Source organism: Apodemus sylvaticus, chromosome 1 (genome assembly GCF_947179515.1).
Source record: "Apodemus sylvaticus chromosome 1, mApoSyl1.1, whole genome shotgun sequence".
Classification (NCBI taxonomy): Eukaryota; Metazoa; Chordata; class Mammalia; order Rodentia; family Muridae; genus Apodemus; species Apodemus sylvaticus.
Genome location: NC_067472.1, coordinates 202,387,205 through 202,409,589, shown reverse-complemented (window position 1 = coordinate 202,409,589; position 22,385 = coordinate 202,387,205). Strand labels below are relative to the sequence as shown.

Sequence of the window (22,385 nt, the reverse complement as noted above, 5' to 3'; positions counted from 1 at the left end):
AGAGCCTGGCTCAGAATCGACATCACAGCCTAGAACCTAGAGGTCTCGGGTGAGAGCCCAGAAATCAATACCAGGCAGGTCCCAATGTCACCCACAGCAGCTCAAAAGAAACAGACAATGCGGGCCATGCTCCAAGACCCCATTCCCCTGCCACACAGCCAGGCACATCTCACTCTGCTTGGACTCCTCTGGGGACACAGGGCTCACTGCTGCCCTTGTGCCTCCAGGTCAGTTAGCACTGTCACCCCATCCTCACTTCCGCCTACTCCAGGCCTACCCTGGAATCACAGGCGAGAGGGACCAAGAACAACCATATTTATTTACAAAATGCACACCCTCTTCTCCTAGAATGCAGTACAGGTGGGAGTCGGGGCCTCACACATCTGAGAGTCCAGGAGCACGGGACATATGGACCATGGGAGGGGCGCTGCCTCCGCCCCAGACACACTGATGGTAGAATGAGAAATCGGGGCACCACCTCTCCAGGGTCACGACCGAGTGTCCAGCCGGTTCATGTATTCCTGCAAAGCCTTCAGGCGGGCGTCTATTTCAGCCATGTCCGCTCCCTGGTAGTCAGAGCTGTACTCTGTGAACACAGAGGTGGGGTGGGGACCAGGAAGGGCTAGTGCAGCAAGGGCCAATAAACTGTCCTTGCTGTCACCCCAAAGGGTTCTGGGATGACAGGAGGAGGGACAGGAGGGACAAATATGGGACACCCTGGGCTCACCTTTGATGGGGACCCAGCCCCCAGAACTGGTCAAGTGTCTCTGGTGATCGCTGCGTTCTTGAGTAGTCGACTTCTGGTGACAAGAAAGGCAGGAAAGGGTTCAGACAACCAACACCCCTTCTACCCCTGTCCCCAAGTCCCACGGGGAATTCTGAGTCAGGCAAGGAGTGAGCTGGAGGGGCCGGCACAGAGAGGCCCGGCTTCCTTAGCTATGGCAGAAGGAGCCGGCTTGGAAGATCTGGCATCATTTGAGACAGCAATATTTTTTCCTTTTGACACAAGATCTCATGTACCTCAGGTGGGCCTCAAACTCATTCTGTAGCCAAGGCTGATTTAAACTTTGAATCCTCCTGCCTCCACCCAGAGTGCTGGTTTGCAAGCCTGGCAGTGCCACTATACCCACTTTATATGGAACCCAGGGCCTTTAGCTAGAGGGGTATCCTACCAACTGAGCCACATCCTCGGTCTAAAACTTAAAACACCATACTGTGGCCTCTAAGATTTTGCCTACCAGGCCCTGGACCCCCAACACCCTGTTTCAAGGGTCATTCTAGAGTTCCCTCTACAACCTCATATCCCCAGGAGAGAGAATCGTGGAATACAGATCTCCCGTGGTTTAATACCACCCTCCCCGGGGCCTCCCAGCCTGGAAAGGAGCCTCACCGTCCTGGACCTGCTCCAGGGTGTGGGACTGGGTGGCTTCCCTCGGCCACGGCAGCGGCGACTAGAAAGAAAGGGCAGTCAGGGGCCACAGAGCGCCTCTGGTACCTCCTGACCCACTTCCGTCGTTTTAAGACCTCCAACCTCCATCGCCTAATTTCCCAGAAAGAAGATTGCTTCCATTCTCCCTCGGCACCCTTTCCGAAGCATCCTGCCTGCCTCCCATCCCCCGCCCCCACCAAGCATTACCTTCTGGAAACTGCCTGGGAGAAGTCCTCCAGCTCGCTGCAGGAGCTGACTGACGAGCAGCGGCTACGGAAACTATCCACTAGGGGACACGAAGGGAGTGAGGCCCGGAGCACACGGCCCACCCACCGCCCGCAGCCCCTGCATCTCCTAGATGCTCACCTGAGGAGCTGCGGTTCCGGGAGCGGTTAGCTGCGTCCCCTCGGCCGGTCACAGCAGCAGCGGGCCGGCTCTGCTGAGACCATGAGACCGACGGGCCGTCTCCGCTTCCTCCACTGCCCATTCGGTTCCGCTGCTGCTGCTGCTGCCTGGAAAACCAAAGACTAGGAATGTGCATCAACTCCTGCGGGATCGGGAACCAGAACCAGCCGCAGCCGGAGGGCGAGCGGCCAGAGGTCACTTGGAGACGGAGATCTGGGAGGGTGGGAAAAATGAGCAGTGCGCCTGAGGGGTTAGGAGAGCAAACCGAGGTCAGGAGCGGGCAGGGCCACAAGACGGGGCTGATCCGGGGTGCAGGGTGACAGGGACAAGGAAAGAAAGCAGGACCACGGGAGGAGTTGGGAGCAGAGGAAAGCAGTTGGGTGACCCGAGAGGTTAGCTCGGAACGGGAAATGGAGAGGATGTGGAGCGGAGAGAGAAGCAGGGCCCAGAAGAGACAAGGCTACCGGTTGGTGAGAGGTGGGAAGACGTGCGTGCGTAAGGACCAAGCGCAGAACAGAGGTGGAAACTGGCGCTGACTTACTTCATCCTGATCTCTCTCTGCTTCTTCTCCTTGGCTTTCACAAAGGCTGTAGGGTCAAAACGGGGCGCGCGACTACCTAGACAGTGTAGGGAGGAGGCTGGCTTGCATCCCGGTCGGCCCCTGGACCTTTCCACCTGCCCCACAGCAAGGCGGGTAGGTCACTGACCTGTGGGTGAGGGCGAGGGGTGTGCTGGCCGGCCGCGACCCCGGGCCCCACGGCTGCTGTCCCGCGAAGAGGAACGAGTGGCCGCGCGACCGCGGGACGTGGAGCGCTCCCGAGACGATGAGGCTCGATCCTCCCTAGCTGCAGTCGCCGCGGGCAAGGTGCGTCTCCTGGGCGCACGGAGTCCACGGTCAGCTTCCCACCCGCTAGCCCACCCCAATGTGGTGCCTCACACACTTCCGCTGTACCCTGTGGCCCACATTCTATCTCCCCAAACATTGTCACCCAGCTCACAGATATCTTTCTGTACCCCACCTTCTTCCTCCCAGTCCTCTTCCAGGCCCTGCCACTCCCCTGCATCCTAACACCTTCCCCAGACTCTTCTCCCCGAGGTCGTCTTCTCTCACAGCTCCCTGGAAGCCCTTCCTATGCCAATCAAGGTCACCAGTTAGCTCCCTGATTCTTACCTCTGGCATCACTAGGCTCTCAGGCTCCACCCTACACCCCTGACCAACCTCCAGGTCCCACAGGCCCCGCCCACCTCCCACAGCCATCTTCACTCCACCCCTCGTGCCCCACCTCCCCACAGGCCACGCCTCTCACCCCCTTCTGTACAGGGCCAGCTCGCTGTTCAGCGTCTTGAGCCTTGCTCGCAGACTGCGCTCCGACGCCTTCACCTCCTCGAGCTGCGGGGTGGTGGGGGAACAGGGACCACCGCCGCGGTCCAGAACAGGCCGACGTCCACCGTGGAGCCCCCTCCCTGCATCTGCCCCCTCACCTCCTTAGCCAGTCGGCGACAATCCTGGCTGCGGCGGCCCGCAGTCCGACCCCCGAGGCCACGCTCCTGCCGTAACTCCAGCTCTAGGCCCCTCACCAGCCCGCGCAGCGTCTCGGCCTCCTGGCGTGCTGCCCGCCCCGCCTGAGCCTCCTCTCGGGAGCGGCCCAGCTGCGCCTCCAGCTCCCGCTTCTCGGACGCCAAGCGGGTCACCCTGGAGGCAGGGGAGGGGAACTGAGCACTCTGTGAGCAGCTGCCTGCTGCTCTACAGATGACAGTCCCCAAAGCCCCCCAGGAAGGAGGAGTGCAGTCCCCGGGAAGGGGTCTGCTCCTGTCAACTCCCTCAGAAGCTAGAAGGCTGCAGAAGCCACTTCACTTTCGCCCCTCCCCATAGTGGCATGTCGACCCTAGTGACAGGGTGACCTGGCTAAAAGATGCTGCAGCAAGCCCAGCCCAACTGACCTGTTCCCACCTCCACACCTTTCCCAGCCACATTTTCTATTTGCCAGCCAAAAGCAGCTCATTAGGTCTACCCTGCTCAAGACCCTTAAGAAAATGCCACACACGCAAGGCTTTCCTTCCCTGCTGCTTATAAATAGCAAGAAGCAAAGGCAGCCAAGTGTCCATGGTCAGAACTAGTTGAAGATCCTTGCGCATCCTCAGTGAAGTGCCTCCGTGAACAGGAAGGAGAGCTGGTTCTCACTATTGCACACAGTGCAGAAGGTATGTACCAAGTCCTCTTTTGTAAAAGGAAGTGGGAGGGGCTAAGAATGATCTGAGTTTGCTCATATTTTTAAAAACATAAATGAGAGACTGGAGAGCTGGCTCAGTGGTTAAGAGTTAAGCAGCAGTTAAGACTGCTCTTCCAGAGGTCCTGAGTTCGGTTCCCAGCTCCCACATGGTGGCTCACAACCATCTGTAATGGGATCTGATGCCCTCTTCTAGCATGTCTGAAGACAGCTACAAAGTACTCACGTATACAAAATAAATAGATCTTTTTTAAAAACATAAATGAAACTTTCAAAGAGAGAGGAGAGGGAAAGGAGAGAGCTGGGGCTCTCTGGATGCACCCCTCTCTCCAGCCTTGACTCTGGAGCTATGACAACACTTTATGTACGCTCTGGTTATATTGCCCAAGCTGATCTTCAATTTCTGAGTGCAAGCAATCCTCCTGCCTCAGGAATTATCACCAGGGTCAGAGGAGGGGGCAATCAACAGGCTCCAAGAAACAAATGTACATCAAAGGGAGAATAACACTGCAAAATCCTATGATGTGACTGGAATAAAGGATTTTAGCAAGTGGGACACACAGATTCAGGGCAAACGAGGCTGCAAAGAAATGTAACCTTCATCTAAAGTCTCACTAGTGACTGCACTGGTATTGTTCAGGATAAAGAAAGTAAGTGTTGGGCTGGAGAGATGGCTCAGCAGTTAAGAGCACTGGCTATTCTTCCAGAGGTCCTGACTTCAATACCCAGCAAACACATCGTGGCTCACAGCCATCTGTAATGGGATCTGATGCCCTCTTCTGGTGTGTCTGAAGACAGCTACAGTGTACTCATATAAATAAAATAAATCTTCAAGAAAAAGAAAGAAGCCGGGCGGTGGTGGCGCACGCCTGTAATCCCAGCACTCCGGGAGGCAGAGGCAGGCGGATTTCTGAGTTTGAGGCCAGCCTGGTCTACAGAGTGACAGGACAGCCAGGGATACACAGAGAAACCCTGTCTCAAAAAAACCAAATCCAAAAAAACCAGGAAGGAAGGAAGGAAGGAAGGAAGGAAGGAAGGAAGGAAGGAAGGAAGATGGAAAGAAAGAAAGAAAGAAAGAAAGAAAGAAAGAAAGAAAGAAAGAAAGAAAGAAAGAAAGAAAATAAATAATTGTTACTGAGGCTGGAGAGATGGCTCAACAGCTAACAGCCTTGGCTGCTCCTTCAGAGGACTCAGGTTCAATTCCCAGCACCCTCATGGCAGCTCGCAGCTGTCCTGTAACTCCAATTCCAGGGGATCTGACACCTTCACGTAGACAGGCATGCAGGAAAAGCACCAATGCACATAAGATAAAAATAATCATTAAAAAATTGTTACTTTCCTTGAAAAATATGATTTTTCTGCATCAGAGAAAACTGGGTGTGAAATCAAGGAAAAAGAACAGTATATTCTTTTTCTAAAACTGTACTTGCCTTCTGGCTCTTTCCACTAAAGAAAAATTCTAAACTCAACAACAGATCATGCTAACATTACCTCCTGATAAAATAAATAAAGCATATTGGAAAAATAGTGGTAGACTACCCACCTGGTAACCCCCAGTGAGGGGGCTGGGGTGTGGCTCAGTGCTAGAGCTCCTGCCTAGAAACCCCCAGTGAGGGGCTGGGGGCATGGCTCAGTGGTAGAGCCCCTGCCTAGAATCACCAGTGAGGGGCTGGGGGCGTGGCTCAGCAGTAGAGCCCCTGCCTAGAATCCCCCAGGGAAGGGTTGGGGGCGTGGCTCAGTGGTAGAGCCCCTGCCTAGAATCCCCCAGTGAGGGGCTGGGGGTGTGGCTCAGTGGTAGAGCCCCTGCCTAGAATCCCCCAGGGAGGGGCTGGGGGCGTGGCTCAGTGGTAGAGCCCCTGCCTAGAATCCCCCAGTGAGGGGCTGGGGGTGTGGCTCAGTGGTAGAGCCCTGCCTAGAATCCCCCAGTGAGGGGCTGGGGGTGTGGCTCAGTGGTAGAGCCCTGCCTAGAATCCCCAGTGAGGGGCTGGGGGCGTGGCTCAGTGGTAGAGCCCCTGCCTAGAATCCCCCAGGGAGGGGCTGGGGGCGTGGCTCAGTGGTAGAGCCCCTGCCTAGAATCCCCCAGGAAGGGGCTAGATCAGTGGTAGAGCACTCGCCCAGCATGCACAAGGTCTGGTTCTATGTCTGGGACTTAAAAAACAAAAGAAAAGATTCCTGGGGCCCTTCCAAAGGGATATAGAACCCAACACAAACAGGTCCACCTGGCCAAAGACAACACTAACATGAATCAAAATCTACTGCAATGAATGTGTTAGGTCACATCTATGAGCTGAATACTGTCTCCCCGACCCCTGCAATGTGCCCAGAGATATCCATGGCCTTCTCCTGGAACCTGTGAACATTTGGCAGAACGTGGCTTTTACAGATCAGCTGTGAGCGCTGAGACAATACAGAAGAGGGGAGGAAGTGACCACAGAGGTTCAGAGCTGAGTGCTGGGACATGAGCCAAGGAGCAGCGCAGCTGCCAGGGCTTGGAGAGGCAGGGAAGGAAGGGATCCTCCCAAGGGCCGGCAGGAGGACAGCCCCACTGACAGACACCTGCGCTGCGGCCTGGTGGGCGCCATTTCCGACAGCAGCCTCCAGAGGGAGACAATACACTTGCAGTGGTTTTCCATTTGGCTTTACTTCTATTGCATGTATTTGTGTGTATGCACAAGACACACCTGCGTGTCACAGCATTCGTGAGGAAGGGAGAGGGGCGACGGGTTCTCCCCTTCCACCACAGGCGGGGTCCCAGAGACCCACTTCAAAGCAGCGGGCTTAGCAGCAAGCGCCTTTACAGGCTGAGCCATCTCGTTGAACCTGTCCAGTGCTGCGTTTTTGTTGGCTTGTTTTGTTTTGTTTTGTTTTGTTTTTCCAGATAGGGATTCCTCTGTGTAGCCCTGGCTGTCCTGGAACTCTCTCGGTAGACCAGGTTGGCCTCGAACTCACAGAGAACCATCTGCATCCACAGTACTACAATTAAAGGTGTGTGCAGCCACCGTACCCAGCAGCCTACTCCACTGTCTGTGGAGAGCGGGAGCCAACGCTGTTTTCTGCCAGAGAACTGAGCACTCTGGGAACACCGCAGGGGGTAGGGTGGGGGGCGTGCTTCTCACACCTTTGTTCAGTACTTCGGAGGAAGAGACAGGTGGCTCTGAGTTCAAGGCCAGTCTGCTTTACAGAGTGAGTTCCAGACCAGCCAGGGCTACACAGAGAAACCCTGTCTGGGGCTGGAGAGATGGCTCAGCGGTTAAGAAGGTCCTGAGTTCAAATCCCAGCAACTACATGGTGGCTCACAACCATCTGTAATGGGATCTGACGCCCTCTTCTGGTGTGTCTGAAGACAGCTACAGTGCACTTACATATAATAAAAATAAATCTTTTAAAAAGAGAGGGGAGGGGAGGGGAAAGGAGGGGAGGGGAGGGGAAAGGAGGGAGGGGAGGGGAGGGGAAAGGAGGGGAGGGGAGGGGAAAGGAGGGGAGGGGAGGGGAAAGGAGGGGAGGGGAGGGGAAAGGAGGGGAGGGGAGGGGAAAGGAGGGGAGGGGAGGGGAGGGGAGGAGAGGAGAGGAGAGGAGAGGAGAGGAGAGGAGAGGAACCCTGTCTCACACAGACACATACATAATAAATCTTGCAAAGAACAATATGGGGACTGAAACGTGACCTGGTTAGCTAACACCCATGATGTTCCGGGTTCGATCCCCAGCACTACATAAACCAGGCTAATCAGGAGTGCAACGTCATCCTTGACCACAGAGAGCTTGAGGCCAGTCCTGAATATCTACGACTTTGTCTCAAAAGAAAGAAAAGGGATCAGAAAGCTGGCCCAGGGTGCTTGCCTGGCAACTGGGTCTGACCCCTGGAAGCCATGCAAACATTGGAGAAAGCTGACCCACACGTGCCATGCATGGGGTGTGGACCCAAAACACACACGCACTCATCATACACATGATATGCAATGAACACACTTAAACTGTCAATGCCACTAGTCCTCCTTAAAGAATTGGCCATTTGTAAGTGAAGACTAAACCCTTGCCTCTAGGTGACAGGACAGAGCAGAAGTCAGCAAGAATGCCTGAAGCCCCCGGTCGCTTCCTGTCCCACCACAGGGCCCCGCCTAGAGGACTCTGTAGTGCTGCTTCCTCTGTCTAGCACGCTCTTCCTAACTCCTTCACCTCACTCACCTCAAGACCCCACAGGTCCCGTCACGGCTCCCTTTCTACCTCCTCCTCACCTCATCCCATCCAGTAACATGTTCATGTGGTTAGTGTTAGCATCCGCTCCCACAGAGCCGGGCCCCCAGGCAGAGAGCCAGGCAACACCAAGAGGTCAGAGTGTAGGCTCCAGCCCACCCTTCCAGCCGGCCTTACATCACCTTTGCTGACGATGCTTCTGAACCTCTTTCTGGGACACACACACACACACACACACAAGCCCTCCATATGCTGAATCTTCATCTGTGCATCTCCCTCACTCCTAGAGGCCCAGGAAGACAGAGCAGGGTTATCAATCACTGCTAAATTCCCAGCACTCAACAAAAGGGCTCAGAAAGAAGAGGGCCAGTGTTCCCAAGGAAACAGAAAGTGGCCAGTGCCCATCCCGTCCACCACACCCCAATCCTCCACACACACCCCACACTCACTGCTCCCTCAGGTGCCAGAGCTCCGTCTCCCGCGCATCCTGGCCGCCATTCAGCCCTCGAAGGCGCCCCAGCTCCTCCTTCAGTGAGCGGATGATTCCCTGCAGGACCACAGGGTCAGGCTTGCCCTGGTACGGGAGGGGCAGCGGGTAGTGAATCCTGAGAGAGGATCAGAACCGTGGCATCTCAGAGGCCCAGATCCACCCACCCGAAAGCACAGGTTTGTGAGCCCACAAACGCAAGTCCTCAGATACCCCAGGAGCTTTGCTTGTGAGGGTTTTGCTTGTTTGGGTTCTTGAGACACGGTTTCTCTGTGTAGCCCTGGCTGTCCTAGAACTCTACGTAAACCAGGCTGACCTCAAACTTAAGAGCTCTACCCGCCTCTTTCTCCTGAGTTCTGGGAAAGTGGTTGATTCTAGGTTCTTTGTCCCACACGCCATTGTGTCAAGTCCTTCAAGCCCTGGATCCTCTGAGATTCTGCCTCCAGGATTCTGAGGACACGTGCTTGGACAGTGCTGTCTGACACATGGTCGCTACAGGAAGAGCTAGCTAGCTCCAAGCACCCAACCCGGCCTCTCCCGGGAAGACAGTGGCCTGAGCTAAGTCAGCCCTGAGCCAGGACAATGGCAGGATGCCTTCGTGGTCCTATGGGATTGTGGACTTCCCAAGCACCAGCCCAGGGACCGGGGCGCACACCCCGCTGCTCAGCTACTTGAGCCGTTCCTGGATAGGTGTGCTTGCTTGCTCCATCCTGTGATAGCAGCTCTCAGGAGCTGAGGCAGGAGACCTGCCATGAGTTTGAGGCCAGGCTGGGCCATGGAGCAAGATTCTCTCTTTAAAAATGAAGGTGGAGGGCACAGAATCACTGGAGAGAGAACTCGCCATTTAAAACACTTGCTGTTCTTGCAGAGGACCCCATTTCCATTCCCAGCGCCCACGGCTCACCTCCAGCCCAGAGACTCAGGTGCTCTCTTCTGGCCTCTGCAGGCTCTACAGACTGGTGTGCACAGACTGGTGGTGCACAGACTGGTGTGTACAGACTGGTGTATACAGACTAGGGGTGTACAGACTGGTGTGCACAGACTGGTGTGCACAGACTGGTGTGTACAGACTGGTGGTGCACAGATTGGTGGTGTACAGACTGGTATGCATAGACTGGTGGTGCACAGACTGGTGTGTACAGACTGGTGTGTACAGACTGGGGGTGTACAGACTGGGGGTGTACAGACTGGTGGTGCACAGACTGGTGGTGTAAACTGGTGTGTACAGACTGGTGTGCACAGACTGGTGGTGCACAGACTGGTGTGTACAGACTGGGGGTGTACAGACTGGTGTGTACAGACTGGGGGGTGTACAGACTGGTGTGCACAGACTGGTGTGTACAGACTGGTGGTGCACAGATTGGTGGTGTACAGACTGGTATGTATAGACTGGTGGTGCACAGACTGGTGTGTACAGACTGGGGGTGTACAGACTGGTGGTGTACAGACTGGTATGTACAGACTGGTGTGTACAGACTGAGGGTGTACAGACTGGTATGTACAGACTGGGGGTGTACAGACTGGTGTGTGCAAACTGGTGTGTACAGAGTGGGGGTACACAGAGTGGGGGTATACAGACTGGTGTGTACAGACTGGTGTGTACAGACTGGGTGCGTACAGACTGGGGGTATACAGACTGGTGTGTACAGACTGGTGGTATACAGACTGGTGTGTACAGACTGGGGGTGTACAGACTGGTATGTACAGACTGGGGGTGTACAGACTGGTGTGTGCAAACTGGTGTGTACAGAGTGGGGGTGCACAGAGTGGGGGTATACAGACTGGTGTGTACAGACTGGTGTGTACAGACTGGGTGCGTACAGACTGGGGGTATACAGACTGGTGTGTACAGACTGGGTGCATACAGACTGGTGTGTACAGACTGGTATGTACAGACTGGTGTGTACAGACATACGTACAGGCAAAGCAGCCATACACATAATAAGAGACTTTTAAAACGTTTTAAAGGGAAGGGGCTGAGAGATGGCTCAGCAGTCAGGAGCACTGGCTGCTCTTACAGAGGTCTGGGCTCAGTTCCCAGTACATGAGCACTTCTAGGCCAACAGTGAGAAATGTGCTGAGGACTTACACAGCCCTGTCCCTTCTTCTTCAGACCTCGCGTCCCTAACAGGGATCTGAGCTGCAGTCTGGATGTCTGGCTGTGATAAATGGTTGTGTTTAAAGCACTTGAGGATGTAGCTCGCGGGCAAAGCACTTGCCCACCATGTGCAAGGCATGTTCAGCTGCAAAAGTAAGGGAACAGTGCTGACCGTTCTGTCACCTGCAGCCAGTCACAACAGTAAAATGACACAAAGCACAGACTCATCAGGTGATAAAATCACTCCAGCCACCTGGCACTGGGGCTCCTCGCACCCCTGCTGCCAGCCCCCGAGCCAGCCCCTGAGCCCACCTGTCAAACTCCACGGAATAGATGAGGATGAGGTAGCGTTTGGAGTTAAGCTGGGCCGACCTGGGGGCCATGGCACCCGGGCGGCCCCCCAGCTTGCGGCTGCGCAGAGACTCCAGGTCTGTGTAGGTGAGCAGGTCCAGGGTGACAGACTCACTGCTCTGTGGAAGAGGAGGAATGGGCGAGATGCCAAGGACATTCACAGCCACCCTCCCAGACACTGCATCAGGTCACAGGGTGCCCGAGCTCCTGACAAGGAGGCTGGTGGGCGTGACCCTGACCCTGGACAGGAGGAAGACACTGGAGAGAGCCTGAGTGCCCACGCGGCTCACAGACTGGGGTCTGCAGAGCTGTCAGACACGCGGGGTCACGAGGCCAAACCGTCTTCCTAAGAGACAAGCACAGCCACTGAGGAGGCCAGAGCACTGGCGAGTACCGACCCCTTAGCAGAAAGTCAGCCGAAGCCTGGGCGTGGCAGCACGAGCCTGCCTTCTCAGCACTGGGGAAGTGGAGGCATAAGGGCCGGGGTTCAAGGTCACCTCAGCCACATAGAAAACTTTAAGGTCATCCTGGGGGGCCTGGGGAGGTGGCTCAGTGGTTAAGAGCTCTGACTGCTCTTCCGAAGGTCCTGAGTTCAATTCCCAGCAACCACATGGTGGCTCACAACCATCTGTAATGGGGTCTGGTGCCCTCTTTTGGGTGTCTGAAGAGAGCAATGGTGGTGTACTCACATATAATTAATAAATAAGTAAATAAATAAATAAATCTTTAAAAAAAAGGTCATCCTGGGTTACATGAGATGAAAGGGAAAGAAAAGACAAGATGGAAAGATGGAAAGAAAGAAAAGAGGGAAAGGGGTCAGGAAGAAGGGAACCAACCAGTGACAGCACAGGATAAAATGGGCCGCTATTGGGGTTTTCTGAGGAGCTCGTGCAGTCACTTCCCACACAGACAAAGCACAGCATTTGGAGTAGTGCAGAGCACACACCCCATACAAAGTGCAAGATTCTCAGTGGGGTTGCATGGGGTTTGGGATTGAGGTGTTTTCTAGTTTGGAGGAGATGGGGTCACATGTAGCCAAGGCTGGCCTTGAACTCACTTTGTAGCTAAGGGTGGCCTTCTCATCCTCCTGCCTCTACCTCCGCTGTGCTGAGATGACAGGCCTCCAACAGCAGTCGGCCGGAGCCCCCCGCAACTAACTTTCCAGACACTATGCCTGTGCACATCCGTGTGTTAGTGCAGACAAGCACTGCACTGTCTGAACAATGCCAGTCAGGGGACTACAGAGTTGATGGCTCAAAGGTTAAGAGTTCTGCTGCGCTTCTAGAGGACCTGACTTCCGTTGCCAGCGCCCACATCAGGCAGTTCACTGCCTGTTACTTACACTACTGTAAGCTACCCTGTGTGGGTGCTGGGGACCAACCTGTGCCCTTTGCAAGAGCAAGAAGTTCTCTTAACCGTTGAGCCGTTTCTCCAGAACCCTGTGGCTGGGCTCAGTTGGCAGACACTCGCCCAGCACAAGGCCCTGTGCCCAGCCCAGCACCACATACGCAAGGCCGCAATGCTGCCTTGACCTGGAGTCCAGAGAAGATGAGGAATTCAGAGTCAGCCCTGGTACACAGTAAGCCCGAAGGGTTCTAGGGCAGCCTGGACTACATGACATGACATGAGACCATGTCTCAAAAAAACAAAAGACAAAAAAAAAAAAAACCTCAAAGTGTATGTGTGTGTGTGTGTATATATATATATATATATATGAATGCCATGAAAAAAGTGTGCACCTGCAGAAACAAGCAGCACTTCTAATACAAATCTTCTTGAATATTTTCCTTAATAGTATCAGTGTGTGTGTCGTGAATGCAGGCAAGTATATGCTTGCATTCTGGTGCCACATGTGGAAGTGAGAGAACAACTTTCAGTGTCCTGCTCTGTCCCTCCACAGTGGACCTGGGATGTCACCCAGCAGGCCAGCTCGCCAGCCTCCACCAATAAGAACACTAACAGTGGAGTGGCTCTTCCTCTCTTTACATTTCCCTGGGACCTGAATCTACTTTTCTTCTCTCTGGTTTTGGCATTTATTTTCTTTTTAATTTTGGGAGGGGTATGTATGTGTGAGAGCAAGTGCCCTCGGAGGTCAGCCATCAGCCGTCAGCCAGGGTTGTAAGAACCGCTGCAGAGGAAGTTGCAGGCAGTTGGAGCTGCCTGAGGTGCATGCTGGGAACTGAACCCGAGTCCTCCGAAGAGCAGCAAGTGCTCTACCTGCCATCGCCCCAGCCCCCAACGCTGCCTGTTTTATCATTTTTGGGACGGGGTTTCTTGAATCCCAGGCTGGATATGTAGCCTCACTATGTAGGCGAGGGAAACCTTGAGCCTCTCATCCTAACGATCACCACTACAATTCTGGTATTACAGCATACACCACCACGGCAGATCACGCGGTGCTGGTGATCTAACCAGAGGCTTTAGCCACACCCCAGCAATACAGTGCTCTGTTTGTTTGTTGTTTTTTTTTAAATATTTATTTATTTATTATATGAAGGTTCGCTGTAGGTGTCTTCAGACACACCAGAAAAGGGTGTCAGATCTCATTACAGATGGCTGTGAGCCACCATGTGGTTGCTGGGAATTGAACTCAGGACCTCTGGAAGAGCAGCCAGTGCTCTTAACCTCTGAGCCATCTCTCCAGCCCTGTTTGTTGTTTTTTTGATGCGAGTAACTGTCACGGGAATCAGACCCACTGGCATGTGCAAAAGCAGCTCTGACGACCAAGCATCCTGCACACAGCAGCTACCCATCCACAGTCTCACACCCCAAACTCTAGGAAACAGAAACCTCACCATCCCTCAAACTGGTGCTTACCTGGGTGAGGGCCGACTCCAGCATGTTACAGAAAATGCTGAACTGTTTAAAGTTCCCCGTCTTGTGAGTCAAGTCTTCAATGACTGAGTGGAAAGAAAAGTTCCTCCTGAGGTCTGACCACTTGCCCAGCCCAAAGGCAGTATGTTCAAGTCCTCCAGCTTTGCCCGCCCCACTGCCTCTGGCCAGATCAACACTCCCACCCACCTTGAAGAGCTTAGCTCGGCTCGGCTCAGCTCAGCCTCAGCCTTGGGCGGACCTGGGGAAGGGGAGGAGCCCACCCCAGGAGGCACACTCACAGTTGGCATCAAACTCTCCACGCCACTGGTCAGCTGTCATCTGGTCCTCCACCTCCAGCTCCAGCACCTGCCCAGATACCACCACCCGCACGGCGTGCTCCACTCCCCGGAAGATGTAGTCCACCTGCAGGCCAGCCGGCTGGTCCATGCCCAGGGTCCCTGAAAATGGTTACAAGATGGAGACCTAGAGGCACGCCTGGTGTCTACAGAGGCCAAAAGACAGTGCTGCACCTTGGAACTGGAGGCCGTGAGCTGCCATATGGGTGCTGGGAACTGAAGCAGATTCTCCAGAAGAGCTTTGGCGCGTGGGTCCCACTCTGTCTCAGAACTTGGGATTCTCCTCTCTCAGCCTCCCGGGTGCTGAGACGGCCACACCCAGCACAGCTTTGTGCTCTGTCTGCTGCTATCCAGTTTAGCCCTCGCTAACAGCTGGCAGGGTGGAAGGCATCATTTTTAAACTCATCTTTCAGACAAGGAATGAGGCGCAAACACTGAGTGCCTTCTCCTGAGAGGGACGCAGACCCAGGACCTGGCTCTGCTCTGCTCTGCATGACGGAGCACACTGGCCACCCCGGCACTCAGAGGCAAGAGACATTGCCAAAAGTTTGAAGCCGGCCTGGGTTGCATAACAAGATCCCAAAACAGAAACCCTATCCCCAAAACAAAACACAGCACCACCACAAAGCTCCAACTTTTAATGGCAGTGGTGGTGGTGGCTTTGGCTACGCTGTTATGGTTTGGTTCAGTTTGGTTTGGTTTTGGAACAGGTTTGGAGAAAACACATGCAGCCATGTCATCTTGGGACTCTGGTTTCTGGAACAATTTTTAGTAGAGGACTTCATAAAATCTGGAAGCCGCCAGCAATTATGCGTCCACTTTCTAGGAGTTCTGAAGCTTGAAGTATTAATCTCTGCCCTAACCCAGAGACCTCAGCCCCACAGAGCAGTCAGCCTCAGCATCTGCCACCACAGCAGTTTACTGGAGGACTGGAGGTGTGACTCCTGGGGAGCAGTGCTGGAGGGACCGCCTCCCATGGCCCCACTGCCACACTGACCCTGACCGACACCCTGTACCACCTGGGTCACATAGCCCCACCCAGCATCCGGTGCCACCTCCCCCACCTAGGTCCCAGACATTCACCTCTGAATAACAGGCCTAAACTCTACTCTTCCCAGTGCACACCCACACCCCTCCCATCGCCTCTTGGAGGCTTGGAAACTGCCCCTCAGCTATTACCAGGCAAGAGCTCCTCAAGCCAGGGGCACTCTGGCCGGCGCCCTCCGGAGCCCCAGCTTCCCGCCCCCACTCTCCTCCTCGCCTCAGAGGCCCTCCCTCTCCTGTGCAGATCTCCACTTCCTACCCTTGTGCTGCGGGGCATGGTGGACACCAGCCCCTCGGTCTGCACCCCTATTCCATCCTGTGCCCCCAGCCTGAGGTGTGGGGGAACCAGCACACTACTCTCCAACACCCTTCACCTCCACTTTCTCCCAGGACCCCGCCCTCTGAGTTGTCTGTCTGAACTGTCAAGCCCCCCTTTTATTCTGCTTTGATTCGCCCACTCGATCAAAGTTCTACCCCACGCACACCCCACTTTCTGCCTGTGTTCCATTTCCCTGCACTTTCCCTGAACTCTGCCCACCAGTGCCCACGGGCATGCACCCCTCCCACCTCTCTCCCCCGGGCTGCCTCTCCACCTTTGGGATATCCAGGCCCAGTCCGACTCACTCCCTAGAGACTCCCTCCCTCTGCCTGTTCACGCCATCCTTGCTGAAGGACCCAGAAGTTCATCCTGGGAAGTTCATCTTGGCCGCTGACTTCCCTGCCCGTCTCTCCTGGCTGTTCTTCTACTCCCCTTCTCATCAGTATCCCGCCCTTGCCAGCCCGTGACATCACATCCCAACACTACAGGAACCTGGGATACCCCTTGACCCACTCTGCCTCAGCCTCCTGAGGTTGCTATCACACACGCTAACAGTCTCCCAGCCTCCAGCCCTCTCCTCACCATCCTTCACTAAAGGAATCTCAATCTTTCCCTGGGCTACAGGTCACTGCTCCTGGATCCTCCTCCCAAACTGTGCTCCAAAATCTCAATAGGAAAGAGAACCCGCCACACTGGGCTCACCACACCACTCCACGCCACCATCACCAAGGCAAATCAGTGTCCCCAGCCCACCCTAGGCTGTTTGCCCACAAGGCACTTCATAGCCCTACCCATCTCTAGCTTTCCTGGGTTCCCACAACAATGTCACACACGCTAGCCTGCCCTCCACCCCACTCTGCGGTGGCCTCCCCAACTCTGGGTGAGTATGAGTGGCTGAGCTCTCTCCATCTTCACCCTGTTCTTCCCCCAATACTGAAGGCCTCCACTGACCCCCAGAAGTCCTAACAACAAAAGCCCTTCAAGCCACTGAATATGGTTTCTCCGCCTTCTGCTGAAATCAAGTGTAGGATACCCCACAATCTAGACCATTACAGCATACCCTGCAGCTTCCCAGCACACCCAGTGTATCCCCCAAACACACTTACCAACTCAATGTCTCATCCTAATTCTACTGCTCTTGTAGACATTCCTTCACCCCTCCCCCATTTTACAGACCACGAAACTGAGGCTTCCACAGTGAGCAACAGCAGCCATCTCCGACTCACTACCCAGCCGTGCTCCCCTCCCCAGGTTCCAGCACTGACTCACAGGCTGTGACGCAGGCATGGCTCAGGCCTCCAATCAGTGCAGCAGGCTGGGAACTCCCAGCTCCAGATCCAAGCTCCTCCTCCCTCCCTATGCCAGAGATACGGTTCTTGCCATTTTGTGGTAAAGTGAAGTGAAGATAAAGCCAGGCCTGGGGTCAGAGGCCTGTTAGCAACAGGCTAGGATGTAGAGTCAACAGCCTCCGGCCAGCGTGGGCAACAGTGAGGTCAAGGCCACGCTGCGTAACTCAGCGAAACCCGGTCAATGTAGGTTAGTAGTACGGGGCTTACCTAACACGTGTGCGGCCCTGGGTTAAATGCCAGTCACTTGGGGGGTGATATACATACATACATATACATACACATACACACACACATATATATATATATATATATACACACACACACATACATATATATAGTATGTGTTTATATAATATACATAATTATATATATTATGTATATATATATTACATAAAACCTGGGACAAGAGCACTGACCTTGTAAACTGTCATGAGGACTGAGTTAGTCAATGTGTAAGGTGCCTGGAACCACCCACTCTTAGCTGACAGCGCAGAGGCCACGTGACTTTATCGCCAAAGCCCGCATGGCTCAGCAGAAGACAGCTAGCTCGCCTAGAATCCACAGGTGAGAGACTGGGTCCACGGCTCAGTCACACGGCCTTCACCACCGTGCACAAGACTCTAGTCCCTTGGCCTGGCACGGACCTGCTTGCAAGCCTATGGAGGAGTTCCAAGGACCACGCCTTGGCACTAGGAAGCCCTGCAGGGTCACTCTCCAGTCGCAGCTTCCAGACCCCTAGGGACACTACAGTGTGTGCAGTTTGCTGGTGCGGTTGACTCCATTTCCAGGAAGGAGCCCTCCGTCCCAGCTTGCTCTTCCACCGTGCACCGTGGGGAGGCCCGGGCAACGGCAGTTAGCTCTACCATAGTAACTTCGACACCCATGCGCTCTTCAGGAGCCCAACACCAGTGGACAGATGGGCTGAGAAACCCAAAGGGATAAACAAAGGATCTGGCGGCTCTGAAAGGGACAAAGTAAAGCCAGGTGACTAGTGAGCAGCCAGCAAGGCCCCATAAAGTCCCCGTGTGCAGTGAGGCCCTTGGCAAGCGTGAGGAAATCACTGAGAGCCTGAGGCAAGCCAATCCAGGAGGAAGGGAGACAGCAGTGTGTCGTGTGTCAACTTGACACAGGCTGGAGTTATCACAGAGAAAGGAGCTTCAGTTGGGGAAGTGCCTCCATGAGATCCAGCTGTGGGGCATTTTCTCAATTAGTGATCAAGGGGAGAGGGCCCCTTGTGGGTGGTACCATCCCTGGGCTGGTGGTCTTGGGTTCTATAAGAGATCAGGCTGAGCAAGCCAGGGGAAGCAAGCCAGTAAGAAACATCCCTCCATGGCCTCTGCATCAGCTCCTGCTTCCTGACCTGCTAGAGTTCCAGTCCTGACTTCCTTTAGTGATGAACAGCAACGTGGAAGTGTAAGCTCAATAAACCCTTTCCTCCCCAACTTGCTTCTTGGTCATGATGTTTGTGCAGGAATAGAAGCCCTGACTAAGACAAATTGGTACCAGCGTAGTGGGGTAATTCCTGTGACAACCTGACCATGTTTTGGGGAGGACTGTGGAAGGACTTTGGAACTTTGAGCTAGAAAAGCTGTGGAAAGTTCTGTAGGAGCTTGGAAGACAAAGTTACGAACAGTGCAGAAGATGGAGGCCTGGCTTGTGAAATTTCAGAGGGAAGATTAAAGACTCTTAAAGTGGCCATGTTTTGATTGTGAAGATTCTGTGGTTTTGGTTAGCTGGGGCTGAAGAATCAGCTGTAAATAACAAGACACCAGAACCACTAAAGCAAACCTTTGTGTTACTGGGACTATTGATGCTGGTTAGCTGGAGCTAAGAAATTAGCGGTGATTAAGAAGAGACCAGCATCACTGAGATGAAATCTTCTTGGAAGTGTTTTCTGAGAGCACAGAGAGTGTGTTCCAGAGATAGCCACAGTTGTATTTTGTGCTGTGGCTGGACTTGGTACTGTGTAAGAGTCACCCAGATGGTACTGGTTTTGAAGGCATGAAGGGGTCATGAAGAGCAGCTGAGGCTCTTGGCACAGTGAGAGGCCATGGAAGGCCATTGGTGAAGGTGCAGCCTCAGTTGCAATTGATGGCCCAGGACTTGAAGGGGTCATGCATAGGAGCAGAGGCTTGTTACCATGAAGAGAGCCAATGAGAGGGTACTGGTGAAGCCTAATTACAGTAGAAGTCAGCAGTGTTTTGGAGATGCCAGTACCATGTGATGACCACCAAGAACATCAGCAGCAGTGGAGTACAGGCAGCTGGAGTCTAGAAGACAAGCTGTGTGCTTCAAAAGGCAGAGCTGGAGAAGTGACCCAAGCCCTTGAAGGAGCCTGGAAGATTGTGAGTTGGATCCCAGACATTGAACCATTGGAGTTTGAGTTTTGCTTTTGGTTGTGACTGTGCCCTGATAGGTTTCCCTCTTGAACGAAGTATTTTAGTGGAACCCACAGTTAAAAGACTTTGAATTTTTAAAAGACTTTGCATTTGAAAGATATTGGACATTTTAAGGTGATTGAACTTTTAATGTGTAAAGACTGTGGGACTTTTAAAGTAATTTAGATCTTGGGGATGAATAAGAAAGTAAGGGTTGAGGCTTAATAGTGATGTGTTTGTCAAGTTGACAAGGAGTCAATTGTACTGGCTAGTTTTGTGTGTCAACTTGACACAGGCTGGAGTTATCACAGAGAATGGAGCTTTAGTTGGGGAAGTGCCTCCATGAGATCCAGCTGTGGGGCATTTTCTCAATTAGTGATCACCAGGGAGGGCCCCTTGTGGGTGGTACCACCTTTGGGCTGGTGCTCTTGGGTTCTATAAGAGAGCAGGCTGAGCAAGCCAGGGGAAGCAAGCCAGTAAGAAACATCCTTCCATGGCCTCTGCATCAGCTCCTGCTTCCTGACCTGCTTGAGTTCCAGTCCTGACTTCCTTTAGTGATGAACAGCAATGTGGAAGTGTAAGCTCAATAAACCCTTTCCTCCCCAACTTGCTTCTTGGTCATGATGTTTGTGCAGGAATAGAAACCCTGACTAAGACAAGCAGTATAAAGCGCGTGTTTGCTATGCCCAAACCCTCGTGGTCCCAACAGAGTAAGCAAGGCACTTCCAACGGGGTGGGGCTGTGGAGAGGGAGGAGGACAGAGCTCTCACTACCTGGAGATCCTGAGAGCGGGTGAGGTTAACAGAGAAACCCAGGATTTGAGTTTTTGCTGCTTGCAAAGGAACCCAGGCTCAGCTTGAGCTCCTGATCCTTCCATCCCCCGCCCCGCCCCGCCCCGCCCCGCCCCGCCTCGCAGATCCTGGGATTACAGGTGCTCATCACCATCACCATGGCTGGCTTTCGGAGAGCTAGGGCTTGAAGCCAGCGCTTCAAGCAAGCTAAGCAAGCACTCTCCCTTCCATCCACCCTCACTGTGTGTGTGTGTGTGTGTGTACATTTTTTTAAATGGGAGGGAAAGGAAGGAGTGATGAAAAACAACCTCTAAATCCCTGAGAGGATGGGCCTGACAGGCTGAATAGGGACGCCAAGGAATCGTTGGGGGCAACTGCATGTCAGCTGACTTCCAAGCAAAGAGCTAGCGAGTTCAGGGCAGAGATGGAAACTGGAAAGAGACATCTGGGAGTCACTACTGGGTAAACAGGGTGAGGGGAGTGGTGTAGAAAAAGCGATTGCACAGAACCATGAAGTTTGGGCATGAAAGGGTTAAAGAACTCGCCCAAAGCCATAATGCTTTTAGTACTGGGTCCCAGAGTCAGTGCCAGGGCTCAAACTTGGGCAAACAGATACCGAAGCCACACTCTCTTCTCTTGGTTTGTTTTGAGATGAGGTCTTCCTGTGTAGGTGAAGCGGGCCTCAGACTCATTCTGTACTGACCTCAGATTGCCAGTCCCTCCGCCTCAGCTCCCTAGTCCTGGGATTACAAGTGTGCAGCACTTGTTTGTTATGACATTCCAGGGTTCATTCAGAGTGGCTGTGCAGTTGAAGCGATGGGTAAAGCTTCCTGCTGTGCACACCTGGAGCTGAGCTTGTCCCCTAGAACCCACATAAAGGTGGAGGAAGAGAGCCTACCGACTCCATGGCCATGTAGCTAGCGAGTCTTGGCTACTTTGTGGGTTCTTTCCCCCATACACACACTATTACCCAGTATCACCCCCTAGCACTAGAGAGGAGAGAAACAAGGATACAGGGGAAAAAGGAATTAGGAAAATCCCTGAATCTAACTTCTCTCCTTTTGTTTCTTCTTTGACCGTAGCTACTAACAAACGACAACCTTCCTAAATGACCAACAATCCCACACACATACACAGGCACACATGCTTCTCAGGGGCCCTAGCATTTATATGCTATCTAAGAAGTTTCCAGAATTTCAAAAGCCACACAACCGAAAAAAACTATCTGCAGCAGGCCAAACCACATTTCTGCTAGAGCAAGCGGCAAATCACAGTAGGCTGAGGACAGCCCAACCCAGGTACACCTGGGATTAAAACGAAAACATATCCTTATAATAGCTCTGTGTTTTTTAAAGGAACCAAATTTCCAAAACTGTCACTACACACCCATCCTGTGATATGGCTCTCCCCCTCCACCACGTACTCGTGTGAACACACAATAATTTCTCTGCGTTCAGGACAAAGTGAGCCAGTGTCTCAAAAACAAAACATAAAACTCATTCTTGAGCTCAGCAGAAGTGGTAGAACTATCGACTAACATGCATAAGTTTGTTAGCTAGCACTGCAAAGAAAGTGGGGAGAGTTAAAGGCGATTTCACGAAAAATAACTCGCTCAGAGCTGGCACACAGGAAAGGCCTCTGGTCCGCAGGGTAGGCACACACCCTCAACCTTGGAGCTCCACCCAGGAGAGCTCCTGCCCTGCCTTCACCAGCCCCAGCCTCCAAACCAAACCAAGTCCAGCACCCACAGCATCTCGGGGACCCCCCACCCCGCACCTCGTGGGGTATTATATAATAAAGCTCTACCTCACAAGCTCTAGTGCAGTATTCGGTAAGGGACCTCTAAGTTCTAACCGCGTATCTCGCGAGCGACAACACGGTGCATTAAAGACCCTGTGAAATCTCCAGCTTGCATAGGTTCTGGCGTCCACCTGCGTGAAAGGATCTGTGCTCCGGGGACTCCCCACTGTCCGCGCCCGGAGCCCGCGCCAGGAGCCCGCGCCCGCACCCGCGTACTCGCTCTTCACCTCCACGGACTCCCTCTTCACGAGCGGTTCAACCGCCGAAGTTTCAGCTCCGCCCACATCCGGCCTTCTCACTTCTGATTGGCCCGGCCTTACAGGCAGTCATGTTTCCATAAGTCAA

General features: G+C 53.6%; 1 protein-coding gene across 6 annotated transcripts; it reads right to left on the bottom strand.

The window, feature by feature from the left end:
• Window positions 1-298: 298 nt before the first annotated feature.
• Ccdc61 (coiled-coil domain containing 61) lies at window positions 299-22,325 on the bottom strand. 6 transcript variants are annotated; one of them, XM_052171972.1, is made up of 14 exons: window positions 22,268-22,325; window positions 14,303-14,461; window positions 14,007-14,089; window positions 11,151-11,308; window positions 8,703-8,858; window positions 3,317-3,527; window positions 3,142-3,224; window positions 2,542-2,708; window positions 2,376-2,451; window positions 1,796-1,956; window positions 1,637-1,715; window positions 1,391-1,451; window positions 728-800; window positions 299-586 (listed from the first exon to the last, which is right to left on the bottom strand). In XM_052171972.1, the coding sequence occupies exons 2-14, from the start codon at window positions 14,448-14,450 to the stop codon at window positions 489-491; spliced, it is 1,554 nt and encodes a 517-aa protein (XP_052027932.1). In that variant the 5' UTR covers window positions 14,451-14,461; window positions 22,268-22,325; the 3' UTR covers window positions 299-488. The 6 variants fall into 6 exon arrangements, with proteins under 6 accessions (XP_052027932.1, XP_052027928.1, XP_052027926.1 ...); XM_052171968.1 differs by having other exon boundaries at window positions 22,257-22,315; XM_052171966.1 differs by having other exon boundaries at window positions 22,047-22,310.
• Window positions 22,326-22,385: the final 60 nt, after the last annotated feature.